The 24180-nt window shown below is 31.8% G+C and overlaps 1 protein-coding gene across 1 annotated transcript; it reads right to left on the bottom strand.

The window, feature by feature from the left end:
- Positions 1-3067: 3067 nt before the first annotated feature.
- Positions 3068-15376, bottom strand: LOC100245436 (protein MEI2-like 2). Its single transcript, XM_002279756.5, has 13 exons — positions 15067-15376; positions 13395-13436; positions 13116-13259; positions 12582-13030; positions 9671-9829; positions 9423-9539; positions 9149-9300; positions 8210-8301; positions 7132-8080; positions 6941-7025; positions 6789-6857; positions 6321-6500; positions 3068-3769 (listed from the first exon to the last, which is right to left on the bottom strand). Exons 2-13 carry the CDS (start codon positions 13423-13425, stop codon positions 3668-3670), a joined length of 2529 nt encoding a protein of 842 aa, XP_002279792.2. The 5' UTR covers positions 13426-13436; positions 15067-15376; the 3' UTR covers positions 3068-3667.
- Positions 15377-24180: the final 8804 nt, after the last annotated feature.

Here is a 24180-nt window from a genome sequence, read left to right as displayed (position 1 = left end):
TTGTTGCTTTATTCTCTATTTTGCGGCCGACATAAGTTCTCCTTTAACAACCTTGGCATCGCATCTCTATACAGTAATTGTTGATCTACAATAGCCACTCATGAGCCTCTTGAAGTATAAGCATTAAACATAGAATGCTACATGCCATAAACTATCTCAAACAAGAGTCATTCGAGTGGACAAATAGGAAGTATTATACCACCATTTAGCTATAGGTGCCTCTATACGCACAAATTTTGGAAGTCCTACAAAAAAAAGCAAAACTAATATCTATGTAGGTATATATATATATACACATACAAAATACAATTTTCTGTGATAATATTTTTTATAAAGGAATATTTTCCTCTTTTTCAATCGCTTTTGATTACAATTTGAAAAATGACAATGAGAGTATTTTCTTGGTTGAAGTTCAATCAAGAGCTTAGAGTGACTTGTTTCCCAATAACTTTGTTGAACTTTGAGGATGATGGTGTTAAGATTAAGCCCCTAAAAACAAGACATGATATAACAAAGTTAGACTTTACTATCCTCTAGCTATCCCTTTTATTCATTGATATTGTTTTGAATATTCAGCTCATATCACTTGCATCATACATAACTTGAGTGCATTAGGAATTATATAGAAGATACAAGTTATGAGTTTCTTGCAAGATGATAAGTAGTTTATAATCGGTTCATAGATTTTGACAAGTAGAGACTGTAGTACACTACCTCATAATTTGAGGGATGACTTGTCTTGGTCATCAGGATGGAGTTCCCATGGTAAGTGTACTAGTATGTATAGTCTCATATTGGATGGTGATTAAATTCAAAAATAAAACAAAGAAGTGTTTTGAGAGAGAAACAGAGAGTAGTAGAGCAAAGAAGAACAAAGTGAAAATAATGCCAAGAATACTCCTCTTATTTCTTTTACATATATTTATATATGAGAGCATACAACCAAATTCCTTCTATTATAACTACATCTGATGTGGAACTAGTGAGTTGATGCTCTACATGTGAGGCTAAGGGATGCTTCTAGAATTATTCTTAATAGATAGGACTTGCAGTGAATCATAGCGTAAGGCTATCAGATAATTATAATTCACTAAACTACTATATTGTATGAGCTCTCAACCTTGAGAGGACACTGAGTCTGTGCTAAAATCAATAGGAGGTTTTAACTTATAGGTAAGACTCTAATGTAATCATGTATCCCTATGGATTGGATTACTATTAATGAAAGTTAGTGACAATAGGTATTCTCAATAGAGACACCATGATATCTTATGTGATTGAGATGATGTGTCTCAATGGGTGATCCAAAAAACATGTGATCATTAAATTTATTATCCTAATAATTCTTTTAGTGAAATTTGATATATGTTCCTTAGAGGTAGAGTATGTCAATCACATAATAGGAAGATTTGTAATTCAAATATTAGAAAGGCAATCTTGATGGGTTGATAACACTATTTTGTTATATTATGGACATCAATTCATAAAGAGTCTACATACAACGAATTATAAGTCACGGACTTGAACCTTATCTCATTGTAATTTCTTAAGATACTGGAGTATAATCAACTCTCTTTAGTAGTGTTGAGTCCACTTTAGAATTAGATTATGAGAGAGTCAATATTCTCCTATGGGTTCCAATGGTCCACATTCGAGCTCCTAGTTCATGGTGGTATGTTTTGAGAGTATTTTGGGTATGTAATTTTGTAAGTGTGCATAAGGGCATTTTAGTAAAAATGTAAGGTTACACTAGATCTTATGAATTGATTTTCTAGAATTGACTAATTAATTAATTGGAGCTTATTAAGACTAACTAATTAATTAGGACTCAAGTGGACTATATTAGGTAACCCAAACCTCAAATCACTTAAGCCCACAAGAAACCCTATATAAACCTCTTTTAGGGGTTAAGGTTTCATTCTTCCTGTTGAATTTTTTAAGATTTCAGAAAAAAGAACCTTAGTCACCCTCATTGAAGAGAGAAATCCACCATTCTCTTGCGTCAAAAATAATGAAGGGAGAGATTGGGTGAAGAATACTAAATAGACGAGTTCTATAACGCTTTCTCCATCAGGTAAAATTTCAAAACTACAATAGAAATTTTACCATGTGCAACCATTATTTTTACTCATAATTCATTCAATTCTCAATGAAATCAAATTTTATTAGTATTTGTAGATTTTTTTCAAAAATGAAAATAATAATACTAAAATCATAAAATTTGAATTACAAATGTATTTACTATAAATTCTTAAAATTCAACCTCTTACAATACAATAAAACCAAAAATGTCATAAATTCCAATGAAATTCTAAAATCATAAAATTTGGATTATAAATGCAATTACTACAAATTTTTAAAATCCAACCTCTTACTATGCAAAAATAACTTATCATTAATTCTAATAATTTTTTTTAATTCAATCTCCAAAAGATGCACAATCATCTAGATATTTACTATAATAAATAATTTTAATTATTTTTTGAAAAATAAAAATTTAGAGTTGCATACCCTTTTCCTAATTAAAAATATAAAAACAAATTAATTAATTGTAATAATAAAACACATATTTTAATCTCAAATTGAAAAATACATGATATAAAACAAGTGTTAACTTGAAAAAGAAAATTCCAACATTTTCTTATCAACCAAGCATAATTAAAAACCTCAATTATCATCTTATCTTTTAACTAATTATGTAATTAAACAACATAAAATCTTTATTATGTTGACAACTTTTGTTATTTTAGGACATTTGTAAATATGTTAAATTACCACTTTTTCTAATTATTAGTCTTCAAATTAAAATTAGAAAAAAATATAATAAAATATATATACATTAAAATAAACAACTTTAACAATTAATTGTAGGATTCAGACACTAACAGAAAACAGAGAACCTCAACACTCAAAAGACATCCAAAGTCTATTTAGATAAGTCAAATTCAGGTCTATTCTACCAAAATGTTGTATAATCTAAACGGTGGCATACATAAATACATATACTGTCATTCTCTAAATGGATAATTGCAACTGTCATCTGCTTATGAATTCAACTTCAGAATCATTTAGGCACAATGAAATATCTATACAATAGCATAAAATACATATTGTTCATAGCTATTTTGTCAACAAGAAAGAACACATGACAAACAGGATGCAGGGTCTGCTGTCTTCTCTCTATACAATTTGCTAACAGCCCTTAACCTGTTCCAAGTCCCATACACATGTACACATGACACAACCATGGAATATTTGCAAATAGACAAAAGACCCAACACATAAAACTTAAAGACAACAGAAAAGGAAAACCCCCAAAGGAGGATCATGAACAAGCTGGTGATCAATGCATTTGGCAGCAGAGACTTCCCTTTTCAGTTGTGTATGCCTCTTCACCTTATTCTTCTCCCTTGGTCAAATAACAATTTCCTGCTCTACATATAAACAAAAACCCTCTGCATCTTTTCCTTGCTCTCTTGCGAAATATGACGATATCCATCACTCAAAAGCCGATACTGCCTATCATACAAGCAATAATGCGGCAATTCTTTGATTTCTCATTTTAAGTTTATATACCTATTATACCTATGTACCAGTTAGCACTTGGAGCCACCATATCTGAAAGTTGAGAGTAAGCTATTTCAATGAATGGTTAATACTTCTCTGGCTAATCTTCCAAATTACCCTTTGGGCTCTCCAATGAATCCCCAGAGTAAGACCCATCTGGCTGTCGGATACAGATGTTCAAATTGCCGGAAGCAAAAGGTTCCTGTATCATCCACAAAATAGCATCCTATTTGGTCAGAAAAATTTATTTGATGATTTACAATATGCCTGCAAGTCAACTTCACAACAACATGGCATCCAATTAGCTTCTAGAATAAACTCAAACAACAAGCTTCTTAGTAAGCTCTAAATCAGGTTTCAGTGTGAAGCAATTCCAATAATAAACCTGTGTGAAAACTCGATTAGATGGACAAGTGGGCCACCAAAAGTTGGTCCTGGTGCTTGCTACCTGAAAGAATGGAACATTTTACATGTAAAACCATTTCTTTTTTCATCTAGGTCTTTCTAATTTTTCCTCATCTAGCATCAGAAACTTGTTCTTTCTTTTCTTGTAACAGGAAAACAGAAAAAAAGAAAAAAGAGAAAAAACCCAAGGAAAAAAGGGTTTCCAAAACATCTGTATTTTGAGGCTCAATCTTGTAAAGCTTCTCAATGACCAGGGGAACAAAGAGTCAAAAGGGACCTCTGGTTTGGTTTTATAAACACTTTTTAAAAGAATTGCAACATAATGGGGTGTCATCAGCTTTCAATAGGAAAATTAGGGGGTCATTTTCAAGGTTGGGAAAGAAGTATTAAGTTGCAATAATACACCTAATCTTCTTCTCTAGCTTTTCAGTATGAGGTTGATTCTTCTCAAAACATTCAAGGAGCTCTTACTTGGATGGCACATAGTTTTGTGGAAAAGAATGCAAAAATTTATGGAAGATGGCTTCTTTATGCTTATTTTGGTGTGTACGGTTCTGAGAAAACTAGGAATTCTGAAGTTATTGAACCATCAGAATGGGTAGTCAGAGACTACTAATCAAAACATTTTTCTTTCGGTTGAGAGGGGAAGGTAGAGAGGGATTTCATTCCTCTTCTGTGGATTTCATTGATTGTATAGGTTCAAGGTAGACTGCATTTCAGTCTATTCAGGTTTTTCTCTTTTATTCTGTGTTGTGGTGTGCTTCTTACTCTCAGTGCGAGCACAGCCCTTTCGATTAGGCATTTATCTATAATGTTCTATTTGCCTATTTTTTTGTTAGGCATTTATCCATAACATTTGATTTGCCTACCCAAAAGGAAAAAAAGGAATATTTTCTTCCCTAGTTTAATTTTGGAAGAGATTTCTAAAATTTGCCATTAAAAATCATCTGATGGAGCCATTAGAAAGCTAATCTAACCACAACAAAATAAATAAATAAAAGAGGCAAACCAAAACAAACACAAAATATTGGCTTCCAGACATGCCACTTTTAGACGTTTTTATTAATAGACCATAAAAACTCCCACCCGCCCTCAGGTCATCTCAACATACTGGTTTTCTCTCCCTGGAATCATCTCAGGCTCAATTTTCAAGTCCTTTTTGGTGCACTTGAGCACCTAATCTAGTCTATCAGAGATGAGTGAGAAAAGGTTTGCTGAATGAAAACTTGGTAACTATGCCATGACTTGGTTATGGAACAATATGGTGCTAACTTTGAGTGCTAACATGATGTTCCTAAACACAACAAAGAAGATTTAGTATGCAATTTGCAAGATGTATGTCCTTTGGTAGAATGACGGGAGTCTGGGAGAACTACTAAGAACCTTTAGAGGGATGATAGATAAATGGAATAATATCACCCTTTGACTAATGAATTAACATATTTGAGAGACAAGACAAGGAGTTTCATGTTCCATTGCTTCTTTTGGTAGGGTGCCCTGTGATTTTGGTTCTCTTTTTGCTGTATTTCATCTAGCTTTCTTGAAGGACACATTGTCCCTCTTGTTTTCTTTTTCTTTCTTGATCTCTAATAAATTCTCATTTGTTCTGCTATATGTCAATTTTTAGCTAATGATGGATTCAATCAGGAATGTTTACTTGCAGTATAGCCACAACTGATTAAGTTATTTTCTTGATCTCTGATTTTTTTCCAGTTATTTTACCTTTCTGATACTGTGTGTAGATCACATGTGAGAGGCATGGATCAATGGCTCATACTATTGGGACTTGAGGGAAGATAATTATTGGCAATACTACCAGGTATACTGCAGGTAATCCAGTATTTTCATAAGAAAACAAATTCAACAGGATCACTATATTATTTGGGATAAGGTTATGAGGCAACAATAGCCACTTCATATCTAAATATTGGAAGCAATTTGGCTATGTGTTTACTAAAGCTTTGGGTGGAAGTCATTTTCTAGAATTATGTAACATGTCGGGCATGATAAAATATCGTTGTTCCAGCTTAAGGGGGAGAGTAGAAGTGTACTACTATTGTATTAGAGAAAATATTGTCTTCTTACTATTTCAATGCTATCAATAGAGCAGGTCCCAACTAATGCAAAGCTCTCATTCTCCTCTGTTATCCCCCATTGTCTCACTTTTGACAAAAACACATGTATAATCCAGTTCAAAACTATTCAATTAAAGAATCAGAAGTTGCAAAGTTACAAAAGGCTAAGAATGAGTACTTGGATGTTTTGTGCCATTGGAACATGAAACTTGCACTACTCCTGTCAGGTGATATAGAAAAGAAGAGGAGACTATAATAACTCAGCTATGTTACCTGATCAACAGTCTCTTGGCCCTCTGAATGGAAGAGAATAGGTCGGCATCGCTTATCTTCATTCATAAGGCTTGAATTCTGGAAGTGTGTAACAAGGGCTGCCTTGCCTTGTATTCGCGCATATGCCAATGAAGCAACTTTTTCACTGTTGAACTTTTCCCACTTCTTTCCATTAAATGCCTGCACAAATTCCGCATTATAAGTCTTTCCAAAATATGATAGAACTCCCATTATTCTTCCTTAACAAGTATTAAGGTAATATCCAACACATTGGCAAGTCAAATTTCCTTTGAGGGTACAGTACATTCACATGGATAAAGAAAGCACCATACACAACCAGTTGTGTTTACAAATCCACAAGCACCTTAAAGTTCATACTTTAGCATATTGATGATGTGAAAAGAAAATCCAACGAATTGATAGTAGTTTGACTAATGAGACTTCATAACAGGGGAAAGAAAATAGAACCTCATAAAAGGGGATAATGTGCGAAGGAGACACCATGTTGATAAAGGCATAACCCACATTACATTTATTCTGCAACCAAACAAAACAACCATTAGTTTCAGTTCAAAGAGGAACCTATATAACACTATCAAAGATTTGCAAAACATAATTACCTTAAAATCAATTGGCAAGTATAGAAAATCATAGGTACCCCTATGATTTTCATCAATAGCAGCCAGTAACATCTTTGAGGTGTACCTGAAAGGAAAATAGAAGGCATAAATCATCAAAGAATTTGGCATCTGGGCTGAAAACTTACTGGTGTCACAATTATTTCATAAGGACATTTACAGATTTTTCTTACTTATTTGGAATGTTTTTAATCATTAAAGTAGTCCTAGTATCCTCCCCACTAATGATTTTATCCAAATCAAGCTGATACTGCTTCTTGCTGTCTATCTGATTCCCACTGTTCTCAACTCGACGAGTTCGACCACGTTCAGCCAATACCTCATTGCTGGTCACTCCTGATACTGGATAAGTACCATTCCCAAGGAATGGAGGACCATGCCTCGGTAATGATAACATTCTGAAACTAGGCAAACCATTTTCGGTCATGTTTCCTGGAAGAGCAACACCAGTGTTAATAGCTGCCCGAGCACCCACATTCATTGCAAAATTTCCATTGCTGCGACTTAAGCCCATGCCCCCAAATGTAACAGGGCTCATGAAGGATGTTTCTGGTGACTCAGGGAAGTAGCCAAAATGCCTATCAAGAGGAACACCAGATGGAGCAGATCCCACATGATGGTGTTGATGGGAACCAAGGAAAGAACCATGCTGATTAGAATAGGGAAAACCTTGTCCTTGTCCACTGGACACAAATGGGTGCCCCACAGATGATGTTGGCCAGGCAGAAGAATTGGGGCGCTCAGAGTAAGGAGTGGGGCTTCCCCAGAGAAACTGAGGGCCAGACAATGTCCCAATACCAGATGAATTAGAATTTGATTCACCAAGAGAAGAAATGGGTCCAGGGCTAGCACTTAATTTTTGCTCAGGAACAGAATGAGAAATCTGATAGGCTGCTCCTTGTGTTGGTTTCGCATTAGTAAACACCTGATTCACATGGTTAACCCTTCCTTGGTCTTTACCAATAGGTGCAATCTTCACAGAGTTTGATATATGAGGGGGAAGAATTGAAGCTAACCCAGGCAAATGGTTGCTGTTTATAGGGCTGATATTTCCCAAACCAGGGGAATGACTATAAGCTTGCAAAGGATTATGTTCAACTGGGCTGAATGCTGCCCAGTTACCTGTCATATTATACCATTAATGTCAGCCCATAACCAACACTTTTCTCACCAGAGCAGGACCACAAACTCATAATATAAGCACAAAAATACATGAGATCTCAAATTATCCAAGTATCTAAAGATACTCACCTGGAGGAGAGTTGGTAACTGGTGAACCTACATGATGTCGAAAACTTCGAGCTTCATCTTGTTCCAGCTCTTGGCTCAGTTGCTGCATCAAGCTAAACACAAAAAGCACAACCAATTTATTTTACTAACCACCTTAACTACTTATAACCAAAGAAATCTAGAAAACTAGAATTTTTTTGGTAAGAAGAAACTAATTCACAAATAAAAATGAAAGAAAACCCCAATGTTTTGCTGCAACAGCTAGGCCCAGGCCTGACATAAGGGAGTTCAGACTGAGTTTTGGACCATTAGACCAAATTTACACCCAAATATGCACATACTAAGTGCCATGAAAATAAAACATGGCAAAACTCATCTATCCCAAGCAATCGTCAAGCATAAGAAACAAACTGAAGTGTGTATTGCATCTATGAGGAATTGAAATTGTAACTACCTAGTAAAGAACAAAGGTAAAATAAATTAGCAGGATAAGCAAATAAAGGGACATTTCAACATGGCTTTCATTTGATGCCAGATCAATGAGAAAGGTGTTGAGCCATAAAGATTTTGGTTGAAGGTAAATTTTTACAGATGGAGTAGTTTCTCAAAATCACTATCTGAGCAAAAAAGACAGATTTTGACACCTTTAACAGTGATCAAGAAGTTTCTAAAGTTGGTCAAGAAGACAGTTTGAATGCATTTCTAAAGCCACGGGAGAAAGATTAACATCAAATACTATCGAAGATCCCTTTTTCAGAAATAAAACATCAAAAGATAAAAAATAACAACAAAAGAGCAAGGCAATAAGCATTCAAATTCACCAAAAAAAAAAAAATGATATCCAGGCAACAACAATGAAGTCAGGTAGAGGAATTCAAAAAAAGCAAGAGCCATGTGAATGAGAATATGGCCTAAGCAGTTCTCTGTAAATAGCCAAAATGTTAGTGTATTGATACTTACTTCCGACGTGCCCCACCAGGGCGACTAGGTTCTAGCTTTATGCGTTTTCCAGCTATGTCACTCCTATTTAATGCTCTGAGAGCAGCCTCTGCAGCTCTAACATCATAAAATTCAATGAACTTATGGTGTCGCTTGTGTGGTGTTTCCCTGATCTGCATTTTGCATACAAGAAAATTCACAAGTCAAACAGGTTAGAAAAAAGGATGATAAGTAGAGGAATGACTAGAAAAAATAAATAAATAAAACAGCTATTAAAAGGGAAAAAGAATTACACCTCTTTGACCTCTCCATAAGCACCGAATATTTGACGAAGGTCATCATTTGATACCGATGCATCCAAATTAAACACAACAAGAGTCCCTTGGTTAATGTCCTTCTCTGATGGGTTATCCTGGAATATCATAAGGAACAAAAATGCATGACTAGATGTTAGTGGATCAACAGCACCAAACTAAATTAAAAAAGCACTGCGTCCTGCAATGCGTGGACTTTACTCAATGCAGTTCAGCCCTTAGTTCAAACCTTGGGAATTGAAAAATGAATGTCAAGTTTCCTTCGTCTTAAGGGCTTATTCTGCAGTGCACGCATAGCAGTTCGAGCTGCCCGAATGTCATAGTAAGATATCATCACAAAGCCCCTATGCTTGCATGCTGTATACAGAGTTCTGATGTCCCCATATTGCTACAAGAAAAGGAACCAGTTTTATGATTATTAAGCATTAGCACTAGCGATTATAAATAAATAACTGATATCTGTTTATGTTTATGTAAGAAAATAAAGCTGTAAAACCTCATTAGGATCATTCTCAGCCCAAGTCAGAAAATAGAGCCATCAAAAGGGATTATCATGTCTGCAGGATGAAGATGTCACTAATTTTTCACCCATAGGTCACCTCATTCTTTCCTGGCAGATGACCTAATTAATGAACCAGCCACACCAGACATGTTATATGTAATACATGCCAACCCTAACCCAGCATAACCTGAAACTTTGGCTGTTTTGAGCAGGCTTTTGATAGCTTGAATAGAAATTTGGTAACGCTGTCTCAAGTTTGGTTGGCTGGGGTTGCAGTGTTAGACAACCCAACCAAACCTAAACACACATAATTAGCCCATTGGAATATTATAATATAGTTGTAGAGAATAGAATAACAAGACTATGTTATCAAGTTGAGAAGGTGGCAAAACCCTTCTGCTGCTTACAAGAATGCCTGTTGTACTTCAAATGCCTCAAACTTCCTACCACTCTTAAAAGTAACAAAAAAAATTTCTTAATATCCTTTTCATCAAATCTGTTATTCCTCTTAATGCTTCTTAAGTTCAAATTTTAAGCAAATCTGATGGGGAATTATCTGCATTTTCTTTGAGAAACCAAAGCTCATCTCCCCTAATGGACAGAAGAAGGCCATGTTTTCCAGAATGCCAACATGGATAACAAGTAGAGTGGCAGATGAACAAGATTATAAGAATAGACCAGCCCAGGAACCAAGTAGCCCCAGCAGGTCAAAAAGAACTGCAGTAGATGTAGCTTATTTTACATATTTACCAAAAAAACGGAAAATAATTGTAACTGACGATACATATCTAAGTTCAACTATGTGAACTCCAGGGTAGAAATTATTAGCTCTAAGTCATCCTCACATTGTGTGATATGAGTCATATTTATAATCATTTGCATAAATGAGTTATTATTCCTCTTCTAATTAAAAAAAAAAAAAGGTGATTGTTCCTCAAAATGATACAAAACTAATCCTTTCATTAAATTGCATAATCATATCCAAAAATAGCTTACAGAAATGGGATTTTTATAAACAGAGGAAGTCTCTTAGTTACAAATCTTGCAGAAAAGATAGATTTGAAAAAAGCCTTGAAGTGCAAGAACAAAAATAGAAAAACAATATATTTTTGTGAATGCAGAATATCCCCTTCAGCTAGAAGGTAGTTAACCTAAGCACCATAATCCTATACCTGCTTCCTAGCACTTTCTAATCAAACAAGCAAACCTCTAACAGGAAGAAAACCCAATCCCCCATTTGTCTGACAAGGCTAGCCAAAAAACTAATCCCTAAGCATTTAGATATGAACAAACAAGAACAGAAAAATGTAAAATAAAATAAAAAAAGGTCAATGACAACAAATGAAAATCTCAATTGAAGACTTGAAAACTATCTTTAAGAAGAACGTATATAATGGAGAAGTCAGGTAGACTCAAGGTTCCCAGATTGTGGGTTTAAAGACTATTTTCAGGTTTAGGAGTTGGTTTTCTAATAGAAACCTAGAGAGAGAGAGAGAGATGGCCTCACTGATAATGAAAGTTTTCTGAAGAAGTGCCAGCAGAAAGGTATGAGCAATACTGTGTTTTCAAGGGAGTTTTGCTTGGATACCATGTGTCTGTGGCATTTTTTATTGTTTGAGGGATTACTGATTAGGGTCTGTTTCGAAGCAGGTATTAGATAACAATACTTTGACCATCCAACTGAAGGGAATTCTCAGCCTTCATAAAATTTCTTCTTTCATTCCATGTTTTTGCTAATCCCTCTTTTCCCCACCTTTTGTAATAAATGGACTTCTTTCTTCCAGAAAATACTCATCCACAACATTAGATATCAAATGAACTAATTTTCTCAATGAGAATAATGTTGGTACAGCAGAGGATTTATCTAAACTGAGTAATTTAGGATGAAGAGTACAGAAAAATTATAGTTTAATAAGAAAGTATCTTAACAAGGTAGAAACTATTTTTATGAAACAGTACCCAAAACATGACACATGCTCAACCTGAATAAAAGCCTGACATCATCTTATGGACTTAATACTGTTACGGACTAAATTTATGTGGAGGAAAGTATTGGATTCCACTATCACCAAGAAAATATGTTAAACATGTTTCATTGGAGCTCCCAAATGATTCAGTGGAACATTGCTACATTATTTTGAAAAGTTCAAAAATTCATCCCCCCCCAACTTAAAAATTATTTTGGAGTTCCAAGCAAAGCAAACACAACATCCAAACCAAAGTGAAGCAAAAAGGTTTTACCAAGAAATAACTACCACATACCATTTCAAGATAGAAAAACTTCCAAAAAGTTTTACTTAGTTCCACGGATGTTAAGTGAAATCAATCAACTTGTAGTTGCATATTTCACAAAGAGATTTTAGGAAGAAAAATTGGAGACCAAACTAAAACTGGAAAGGGATTTGAGATCCACATTCAGTATCACCGTTTTGCATTTTGGCAAAAGTGAGATTTGAGAAATAACACATTTCACAAGTCAATATACTTATCAAGTACATAACATAACCAAAAGAGAATTATTAGCCAAAAGATAGAAATACTTAGGAATAAAAATAAATGAAAATAAGGCGCATAGTTGGGTAATTTGCAATGGATACTAATAGATTTAATGGCATAGAATCTGAAATGTGTGAAATACCTCAAAGAGAGTTTTCAGCTCTGAGTCCTCAACATTGCTATTGATATTCCTAACAAATAATGTCCTTGAAGGATGCTCCCCATATGGATGCTCCCCAGCAACTGTCGCCACACCATTTGGAAGGCCATAATGTCCAATCCCATTTCCAGCAACACCATCAGATAGGCTTAACTTTGAAATACCAATATCAAAATCCAACTCCATTCCTCCTCCACTGCCAAAGAGATCATCTTCCAAATCTTCCACTTGGGTAGGCAACCCACTAAGATCAAAATCGTCCATGATGCCAGCTAAAAGCTCATCCTCATCATCAGGAAGCAAGCTTCCAATTGCATTCAGATCAACATCTTCAAGTGGATCCTTACTTTCTTCATCTTGCTGAAGTTTATTCAAGCTAGGTGAGCCATCATCAACAGAGTGACCACAATGCTCTGAATCATTAAAGTGCACTGGATTTTAACAAAGAAAGAAAAAATTAGGTTTCAAAAACAATTTTCAGCAAGAAGGATCTATAATGCAAGCGCTCATGCGTACACTTTTCATGTGGCAGAACAGGTAACGAGCTTGAAAACAAGCTAACATCACTTGATGTATGATAAGCATCAGTTCCATGTGGGATCCCCCATGCACCACTTCCTATTTTCTTAGGAACATTTAGAGATGGAATCTTGAACGGACCTACAAAACAAATATAGCTATTCAGGAGATTCATGACATATATGTAAATTACCATATACTTGTTTGACAAATGCACACGTCTATGCATTTTAGGCTTCATCAGTTGAAGAAAAAAAAGGGAACCCTCAGAACAACCTGAAATTGAACCCTTTGCATGCTGCTCCATTCAACCACTTCCTGCAAAGACAAGTGAAGTGAAAAAAAACTGAAAGTTAACCTACCATAAAATTATCAACTCTGGTAGAAGATTGTTAAGGCAATTAAAAGGGCACATGGACTTTATAGAATCCAGCATGTGCTTCAGTAAACAAATAGGACTGCAGCAATCAGAATGAAAGGAAAAAAATTTCCCACAGTTCTAACTACTTGATTTATTGAATTCCAGCAACATTTAAGGAAGTTTTCTTGAAAATGGACAAAAGATTTCAACTGTACCTAAGGCACCAGAAGAAACAACCGAGCATTTCATTTCTATAAATTAACGATTGGATAGTTAATCTACTTCTCATCTACTTTACATAACAGTTATATTGACAATTTTAACTGTTAATATTGTGATGCAGAGCCAAATTACTAAGAAGAAATTCCACAAAAGGAGTATAGAATTTTAAATGCCAAGGAAAAGGGTGGGAACAAATACAAGAAAGAAAGAAAAAAGAGAGAGGGATCAGGGTTTTGGTGGAAATTTCAGAAGTTTCTACAATGGAGTTTTTCAGGAAAAAAATAAGGGCGGGGGGCACAAGCGAAGAGAATGGGAACGGTTGAAAGCAGTAAAGTCTGAATATTGCTTCTCTGACCATGTATAGAATCAAACCATCCAATGGGCATTACAAATGGAGCTTCAACACCATGGAAAAAGAGAATCACTTCTTTTGAAAAAGCTAAGTAGACGCAGACCTGGGCTGTGGATTCGACATAACATCATGGAGAAGGTGACTTGGAAAATATGGAAAAAGTAGAATAGGGACACAATAACGACACAGAATCATCCATTGACAAATTGTGTTTGAATAGTTCATCTGAATTTCTCGACTAACAATTCCTGCAACAAAACAAACCCACTATAATAGTTCAGAATTGATTATTATAGCTCTAGCGTCTATTCAAGATGAGGCGTGGGCTGTCTTCCACATTTTGATTCCATCGATGGATTAATACAAGTTGTAATTAATTCTAGTAGCCCTGTTTGGTTGCATAGAAATGTAAGAAAAGAAAATAAATCAGATTTCAGAATCTTTACTTTTACATAATTTGGAAACCGAAAAAAAAGAAAAAAAAACAGAACCCGCCACCCAACTAGGCCTAATGCAACCATTTGGCTTAGCTGAGGTCAGCCTTTCACTTTCTCGGACACCAGAACATAAAACAACATAAAGCACATGTCACACGCCTTCTCTATTGTTTTCCTGTGTTTTCTCGGCAAACAAATGGAAAATGGAAGAAATTCAGAGGAATTGACATGAAACTGAAGCACACAAAATCCAAATAAAATTTCAATCAAAGTCAAAACGAAACCCAGAAAGACATATCAAACAGCTCGCAGAATCACTCAGCCTCCACTCAATCCAGTTGCCAAAATAAACAAAAAAAATCAAAATCAAAATCAAAGAAATTCAAGCAAAAGAAGTCAAAGTCCTCCAAACCCCCAAAGACCCACCAAGTCCAAGCCCCAATTCCCCCAGAAACACTCCCTCTCCACCCAAAAAAACAATAAAACCATGTGCGAAACCAGGAGCGCGCACCCCACACCAAACGATCAAAAGAAAACCCCAAGAAACCAAAAACAAAATAGAGAGAAAAGAAGTACCTTGGAAAGAGGAGGTGCTAAGATCGCATAGAGCGAAGAAAGAAGAAGAGAAAATGGAAGAGAAAGGGGAGAGAGAGTTTCGTAGAAGCAGAGATTTTTGTTTCTTCTACTCTTCTACTTCCTTTTGTGTCGCCGGGAAAACAGAGCGAAGGCAGAGAGAGAAAATGATTGGAGGGAAGGAGTAAAAATAATTGCGAGATACAGACACTCTCTCTCTTCTCTATTCTCTCTCCTCTCTCCTCTGTTTCTCTCCACACTCACATTTCGCTCTATTTCATTTCTATTTGGCGTCCGTTGACACAACTCCCCTCCCACAAAATATCCCCATTCCCACTTTCCACCTTTAAGCACATCTCACGTAAATACTCTACTTCTTATGATTCATTTCTTATCTCCTCTTTTTTTCACTTCAAATATTACACACACACGTGTGCATGCCTTCAAATGTTAAAGAACCTATTATGGAATTGTTTTTTTTTTAAATAATATATATATTTTTTCTAAATTCGAAAATATATTTAATAATCTTTTTATAGAATTTCTTTTTAAAATAAGTTACTTTTTGAAAATACATTTCTAAAAAATTATACAAATATAGAAAATAATTAAAAAAAATATACAAAAATTGATTTTTAAAATTATTCTCAAAAATTTATTTTTAGTAACCATTTTTGAAAATGTTGACTAGGATTTCACCCACACACTCCATGAGTTAAAGAGTGATTTTGGCCTTGTGTTAAATTGAAGTGTTTTTTTTGTTTTTTAAGTATTTTTAGGAAGCACTTTATTAATTTGAAGTGTTTTTGTAAAAGTATTTTTAGGAAAATCACTTCAACAATTACTTAAAGTGCTTTTAGTAAAACAAAAAAATAAAAAATAAAAAATAAAAAATTAGGATCAGAAAGCAATCTTTCGCATTTGACTAAAAAAAATTAAAAAACCATAAACCCTATAGGTCGATGTCACAGATTCCATCCAAACGTCATATTTTAAATGTTCATCAACTATATCAATTGTGTTTAAACTATTAGATAATCATAGTTGATGATAACATTTTTGCTCTCGTTGTTATTATAGAATTATATATGAGATTTTCACTTTTATACGCTCTAGAGCATAAATTAATATAAGAACTAGTTCGTATTATTTATTTATTTTGATATATTTGTAAGATAGATAAAGTCAAAATCTATCGAAATATCCTCAGATTAGGTCAATGAAATTTATTCCCTATCAAATCATTATTTAAAAAATATATTATAATTGATTTTCCAAAACTTTAAGTGGATTGGATTTTTGAATTTTTAAAAATATTTTTTAAATTTTATCAAACATTTAATTTTTTTTCAAAAACATTTTTTAAACTAAAAAAAAAATCTAGAATCACAGTAAACAAACTCATTTCTTCGAAGAACACTAACATTATTTTTTAATGTTATAAGTAATTTTTCAGATTTTCTCGAATAATCATTTTAACCGTGAAAGAAAAATTAGTAATAAAAAAATAAAAAATGATAAATAAAAAATAAAATTATCCTCATTTAAAGAAAAGGTATGAATACTGAATAGCACTAATTTAAGCTGCGGCGCGTGGATAAGAAAAGGACAAATAAGTATCTTAAAATAAAACTTGGGATATAATTAAATAATGAGTAAAGTTGTTTAATAATGAGAGAAATCTTTTTAAATTTTTGTCTTTCACTGGCCCAGAAGTCATTGACAGAAGAATTATGATTGGATAAGAAAAAATTATTTTAATAATTTTCCCAGAAAAAGAAAGAAAATAAATAAATTGTCGAGTCTCGAGGGAGGCGTTCAGGGGTCACGTGAGCTTCGCAGCACTTGATTAGCGCTCCACTTTACGCGGGTCGGGTTAAGTTCATTGAATATCCCTGGCCAATCAAATACTGCCACGATAGGATTACGACCAATTATTGCGGCCCCATCCAGTGGCATCACGGGTAAGGCACGTGAGCTACTGATCTGTGCATAGAGACAATCCTGGGGAATATTTACGCGTCATGTGACATGGAATATATATATATAATAACTTTTAAGATTATCATTTTAAAAAAAAATTAAATAAACTTTAAAAATATAATGTAATTTGTAATTCTTATTTTATTGTTTTTTATTTTTAAAAATAGAAAATAAGAAATATATTTGAATGGGAACTACAATATTAAGAAAATAAAATTTACAAAATATTTATTTCATTTATAAAAATATGAAAATTAAAATTTATTTATCATGATAAAGATATAATCAACTGGAATTTTTTTTACTTATTTGATAAAATAAATTAGTAAAATAAAATATTATGTTAAAAAATAGATTTAAAAAATATTTTCACCTACATATATCATTAAAAAATTTGTTCTACATGAATGATAGAAGACAACATATAACTTTTATATAATTTTTAATGTATTTTTTTCTTTTTAATATTTTCTAATTATAGAATAGATAAGAAAAAAGGTATATATATACTTGGAATATATTTTTTTATGAAAATTTGTCAAATAAAAAAGAATAATGGATAATGTTATATGAACAAAAATAAACACAAGCTTTCTCTATCTATAATAATAAATTCATTTCTTAAAAAAATTATTAATTACTTTTTGATTATTAAAATTAATTTTCAAACATTGTAGCTCTCTATAGTTACCTTAATAAATTTTGATTTAAAAAAATTATTTGAAATAGTAATTACCCAAAAACTAAAAGTTTGGATCACTATAAAAAATGTATATATTATAAAATATATATATATATATATATATATATATATATATATATATATATATATAATCTACAAGATGATACAATTCAACATATATACGAATAAAAATTGATTTGATTAAAAAATATAAAATAATTTAAAGAATAGTGAAGAATAATCTTATATTATTATAATATATTTGATATAATGAAATGCTATTAATTTTTAGTAAGGTATAATGATTTGTATCAAATTTTCTTGTCACATAGATGACTAAGATGAGTTTTTGTGATTTTTTTATCATATTTAATGAGATAATTTAAATTCAATATGAAAATTTTCTATATATTATTGCATTTAAATATTTTAAAACTAACTAAAATAACAAAAATATATAAAATGATATAAATAACTCTTATCACAATTATCTCCAACTTCTTCTCCATTAGAACCTAGACTAAAGAGAGTTTTCTAAAAAAAAAAAAATCAAGAATAAAATAATTAAATAAAAATAAAAATTTTAAAATAAATTTGGATATAATATAATGAGAATCATGAACAAATCCAATATAATTCTCAATAAAGTATAATACAATCCTCAATTCCTTTGCAAAATTAATCCATAAAAATAATATTGATATTGAAGAAAAAAACCAAAGAAGTAGCGATCATAGAAGTAATAATAATTCCAAAAGAGTTACATGGATGAGGTAGTCTTGTAGTTCTAAAGATGTATGGATGGTATTATCCATTGACGAGTAGTTCTAGAGAGATGCATGGATAGTTTTATCCATTGACTGAGACGATAGCAAAAAAAAGTCTTAGAGGAGATCATAATTTCAAAGATAAAATATGAGAACCAATCCATAATCAATTCACGTTTGTAACTACAAAGACGAGTACCAAGGATAATCAATAATTCATTCATGATGGTAAGACAATCACTAATGAACCAATGATGATCACCAATCCATGCACAATGTTAACAACAATCCATTCATGATGATAAAACAATCACTAATGAACCAATGATGATCACCAATCCATACACAATGTTAACGACAATCCATTCATGATGGTATGACGATCACTAATGAACCAATGATGATCACCCATCCATGCACAATGTTAACAACAATCCATTTATGATGGTATGACAATCACTAATGGACCAATGATGATCACTAATCCATGCACAATGTTAAAGACTATCAATAATGAACCAATGATGATCACCAATCCATGATAAAGCAAAAAATCAATTGAACATATGTGAATTGAAAATTATTCTCAATTGTAAATGAGAAAGATTTAGATGTCCATTGAAAAGATTAGATGAATTAGAAAGACATTACATTTTATTGAAAGGTTTTTTTATTGAATAAATTAATTAAAATGAATTAATATATTAGTTATTTAAAAAAAATTAAAAAGCCTTTCGTAATACCAATAGTACTCGTTTCTAGATGTAATACAAATTAAATTTTAATCGTATTTGTTTTTCTTTTTAGTCAATACATTTCTCATTTTTTATCAACATATTTTATTTTACAATGCACTTCTCTTTTTTTTTTTTTTATGGGGAAATTTTCTGAATATGATTTAACTTTTATTTTTATTGAAATGTGATCTAAATTAATTTTTATTGAAAAATTAATATGAAAACTCACATTATTATCATGTTTATTATTATTATTTTTTATTTTTTTTAGAAAATGGAGAAACATTATCTAAATCCATTTTTTATTGAATAAATTAATCAAAATGACAACGAGTCATTATAAGAAAGAAAAGTCAATTGAAGGATGTAAGTCGGTAAGTGGGTATCAATGAAAAGACAAGTGCAATTAAAAAAAAAATCTACAATAACAAATATATAAATACATGAAGAATTTATTAAATAGATTAGTTGTGAAATATTATTATTTTTAATTAAATTTAAAAAAAAATATTATCTAAATAAAATTTCTAGGCTGTCTTATATGTTTATTAGAAATAGAAAAAAAAAATCATCCATTTATTTCCTTCAGAAGTTTTGGTAATAATATTTGACTTTCATGTTAAAAGAATTTTAAATAAATTATGGTAACTTTTTTAAAGAGGAATATTATCTAAATTAATATCTTTGAAAAAAAAAACACATAATCTTTAATAGCAATATTCTTTTAAAAAAAAATTAAAAAAATGGTATACTTTCTCTTAAAAACCTAATCTTTACTATATTTCTAAATAACAAAAATATTAATTTCCCAGCATAAGAAGACCTGAAGACACTGAAGCAGCTTTAGAGCTTTGCAGCCCATTTTAATCCCAGCAAATGAGCCCACTCTGCCTGTGCATTTTTTGGGCTTCAGCGGTGAGGTCCTAGATTTGGGTTGTGTTTCTTAATGGGCCGGTTGGCCCATCTCAGCCGGACCCATATTACTACTGTACTTCTTAGCAAGTCTAATCACCCCAATATGTTTTTAAAATTAAAAAAAAAAAAACCATATTTATTCTAAAGAACTAAAAAGGGTCATTAATAATAAAATGAAATTAAAAAGAAAAAAAAGAGTGGTAAAGAAAATAAAAATATAAGCTCGAAGCCTATGCAAGCAAAAACAATCATAAATAAGATTTGATATCACGTTAAAGTGTCAATTTTGTTAAAAGATTAAACTTAATATTTTAATTAAAAACATTTATGACATCATAAATTAATTTTTTAATTAATAAGATGTAATAAAAAAATCTAAAATATTGAATTGATAATTAAGACGCAGAATATATTGAAAACTACGCGTTTTGAGAGAGCTCTCCTTTTTAACTAGAACTGTCCGCCCACAAATTAACAACTATAAGAAATAATTTTAAAAAAGAAATTATATTTTAATAAAAGGAAGAGAAGACAGGAAGGATATTGAAGGAGTCGCGCTGGCATATTCTGAAAGTTGGTAGAGCCGACGGTGGTGGGAGTGGAAGTTGGACGGTGGGGTTTTAACTCCCAAACAAATCTTCACGTGCCACGTGGTGGCCACCAGAATTGAATACACTTGTGTGGACGTTTGGGATTTATTTCTACTTCGTACCCGCTCGTATTCCTACTGTTCTCTATACGTATAAGGAATTTTCAAATGGTAGGGGTATAACTGTAAATTACTTTAAACGCCAGTTTTGAATTTTGACTGATAGTTTGGTATTAGGTTAATAGCTTCCGCAATTTTTTACCTAATTGTTATGTCTAATTTTTAAATATTAAAAGCAAAAACTTTTGATATTTTTATTATTAAATTTAAAATATAGAAAGTAAAAATATATTACAAACATGAATATTAATATTGCTTCTATATTTTTTTAATTAAATAAAAATTGACTATAAAAATTTTATCCAAATATATCTAACTTGAAGAAATTTATTAAATATTTAATTTAATGTTCATATGGATATATATATATATATATATATATATATATATATATATATATATATATATATATATATATATATATATAATTTTTAAAATTAGAAACCTGTTTATAAAAATAGTTCTTCCAAGAGTATAGATTTATCTTGTGGTTTTAAAAATCACTTTAAATATTAATTTTTTTAACACCTTAATTTTTTAAAACTATTGTTATATTCTAATTTTCAAAATAGAAAATAGGAATGTATTTAAATGGATATTTCATGTTTAATTTGAAAGATGATTTTTTTTTCTTTTAAAAAAGAATATTATATGTTGATTTCTAATTATTTAAAATAAATTTAAAATGAGAACTCATTCATATTTTATTTATTTATTTATTTTTATCAGATCAGTAACATTGATGTTGTTTCTTACGTAAAAAATTATTGAAAAAATTGTACTTAATTATAAGATTATTAAACATGTTTTAATTTTAAAAATAAGAAGTAAAACTACAATCATTAAATATGTTTAATATTTTAAAAGTTAAAAATATAGTAAAGAAGAAGAAGAATGCAATATTAATTTTAAGTGGATTCTTGGACTCATGATGAATGATGGGAGTCACATCCCAACTCAACTTGGTCATTTCATGTCTACTTAGATCATGTTGGATTCGAGGATTCGTGATGAATGGTGGGAATCACATCCCAACTCAACATAGACATTGCATGTCTACTTAGATCGTGCTTGGTTCATAGGATAAGCAACAAGATTAGGCAAGAAGGAGAAGAATGTAATATTAATTTTAAGTGGATTCGTGATGAATGATGGGAGTCACATCCCAACTCAACTTGGTCATTGCATGTCTTACAAAAAAATGTAATATTAATTTTAAGTGGATTGGTGATGAATGATAGGAGTCACATCCTAACTGAACATAGCCATTACATGCATGTCTACTTAGATCATGCTTGGTTTACAAGATAAGCAACAAGATTAGGCATGCAACTATATTTGTTTGGAAACAAGGTGGTTGCTCGTTATGGTGCCTTGACGACCTCCAATGGTCCAACCCCAAGTGCAAGAACTTTAAATTATAATGCCTCAATAGAAATAATTAAAGTACTAAATGGCTAATAGAAAATAAAAGTAAAGCAAAAACAAAAGGATGAAGAAGATAAGAAATAGATAGATTCATAATCTAGAATGTGATCTCCTTTTCTTTGAGACGACTCCATTTTATTTTTGACATTGTTTCCATCACAAGCAAGGCTCAATGGATCACATGGCAATTTGAATCAACATGTTACATTTATCCTTGCATCAATCTCAATGAGTCACCGCAAGATTCCCTCATGTGTGTGGAAGGTACTCTAAAGTTGTCATCTCTTTATGTCTTGTTTGATCTTTTAGTAAGGCTTTATAATTATTAAAGGTTGATAGACATAATGATTAATCGTTGCTTTCATATACTAGAATGATCAAAGGCTTAATTGTACAAGGTGATTGACTATTGCCTCCATATCATAAATGATCGTAAGGCTCCTAAGATGATCAATTGTGATCATGATTGTTCTCGTCTTTTGCTCCCAATTTGTCTCTTGCTTAAGTGATCAATTTACTATTCCAAGTTAGAACAATGACACATGAAGGTTGATTGAGATTAATTATTTCTTATAGAATGATTGATCGCCATGCTTTAGTTGATTTTTTAGCTCTATACTTTCACATTTAAATTTTTTGGATCTTTTCCCTTTTTCTTCACACTCATGCTTAAGGTTCCATATGCTTTGCTTGCTTTTTTTTGCTCACTTTAATGTTGAGACACTAAACAACAAGAAATTGCATTAAATGCCAAAATTAAGGTATTAGCATCAAACATGAGATAAGGGGTTAGTTATTAGGATTCAAACCATTCAAAAGGCTTCTAAAGAATTGTTAAGAAAAATATATTTGAGTTCTTAGCACAATCTGCCCTATCTTATTGCTAGTCCCTTAGCAATCAAAATGATTTAAGAGAGAGAGAGAGTTCAAACTCTAGGATGAAAATGAAACAAAAGTCCCTTGAGCATGTTAGTGAACTCTTAAGTTAGCTTCAACATTCAACATAGGATTCCCTACTCGGCCAACTTACCTCAATTCAAGTTTCCCTTGTAGCTCCCCTTATTAAACCATGAAAATCAAGTTATGAGGCTTGCTAATTTTCTTATCCAATTCTCTTCTCTCATAAAGACTTTTTCATTGTTCTTTGTATCAATTTGGAATACCTTCTAACTTATTATTCCCGAGTTTACTAAATTTATTATTCCTAAGTTTACCACCCTATTTCATGGTACTTGGAACTTTTTTTGTTGCATTTAGTTTTAACTTGCTTTCCTTTCCTTTTTTTTTTTTAAAAAAAAGGTAGTCAATGCATAGTATTCAATCGTAGCTTATGTAACGACTTTCGATATATGACTCCTAGACTAGTTTGCCTTTAAGTACTAGGTGATGAAACACCCATGGTGGCCTGGCCTTTGAAGAATACACAATTGATAAACATACCAATTCAACATAATCAAAACTCTCCCCTTTGAATGGAAATCTTGAGTCTTGCCTTAAGAGAATAGATCATAATACTTCGAGGGTATTTGGTAAATCAACTTAATGATTTAATATGATTTATTGATTTAATTTAAGTCATTAAGTAGATTAATTAGATTAAGTATGTTTGATAAAACAACTTAATATCACAACTTAAAATTAAAAATAACTTTTAGTATTAAGTTAAAATAGTTAAGTAATCTTAATCTCAAATCTTTTTTACATCATTTACTAACAAACAATATTAATACTTACAATAAAAGTTAAGTGATAAGTTTTTTTTTTCCAATTCATTAGTTTCAAATAAGCAATGTAGAACAAAAGTGTAGTGTGCAGAGTGTATGAAGGAACAAAAGGGTATCTAATAGAATCCAAGGGTGAAAAGTTGATTATCCCTCAATCATTCTCTTGGCATAC

Source organism: Vitis vinifera, chromosome 12 (genome assembly GCF_030704535.1).
Source record: "Vitis vinifera cultivar Pinot Noir 40024 chromosome 12, ASM3070453v1".
NCBI lineage: Eukaryota > Viridiplantae > Streptophyta > Magnoliopsida > Vitales > Vitaceae > Vitis > Vitis vinifera.
The sequence above is the reverse complement of the archived record's forward strand: the minus strand, read 5'-3'. Positions and strand labels throughout refer to the sequence as shown.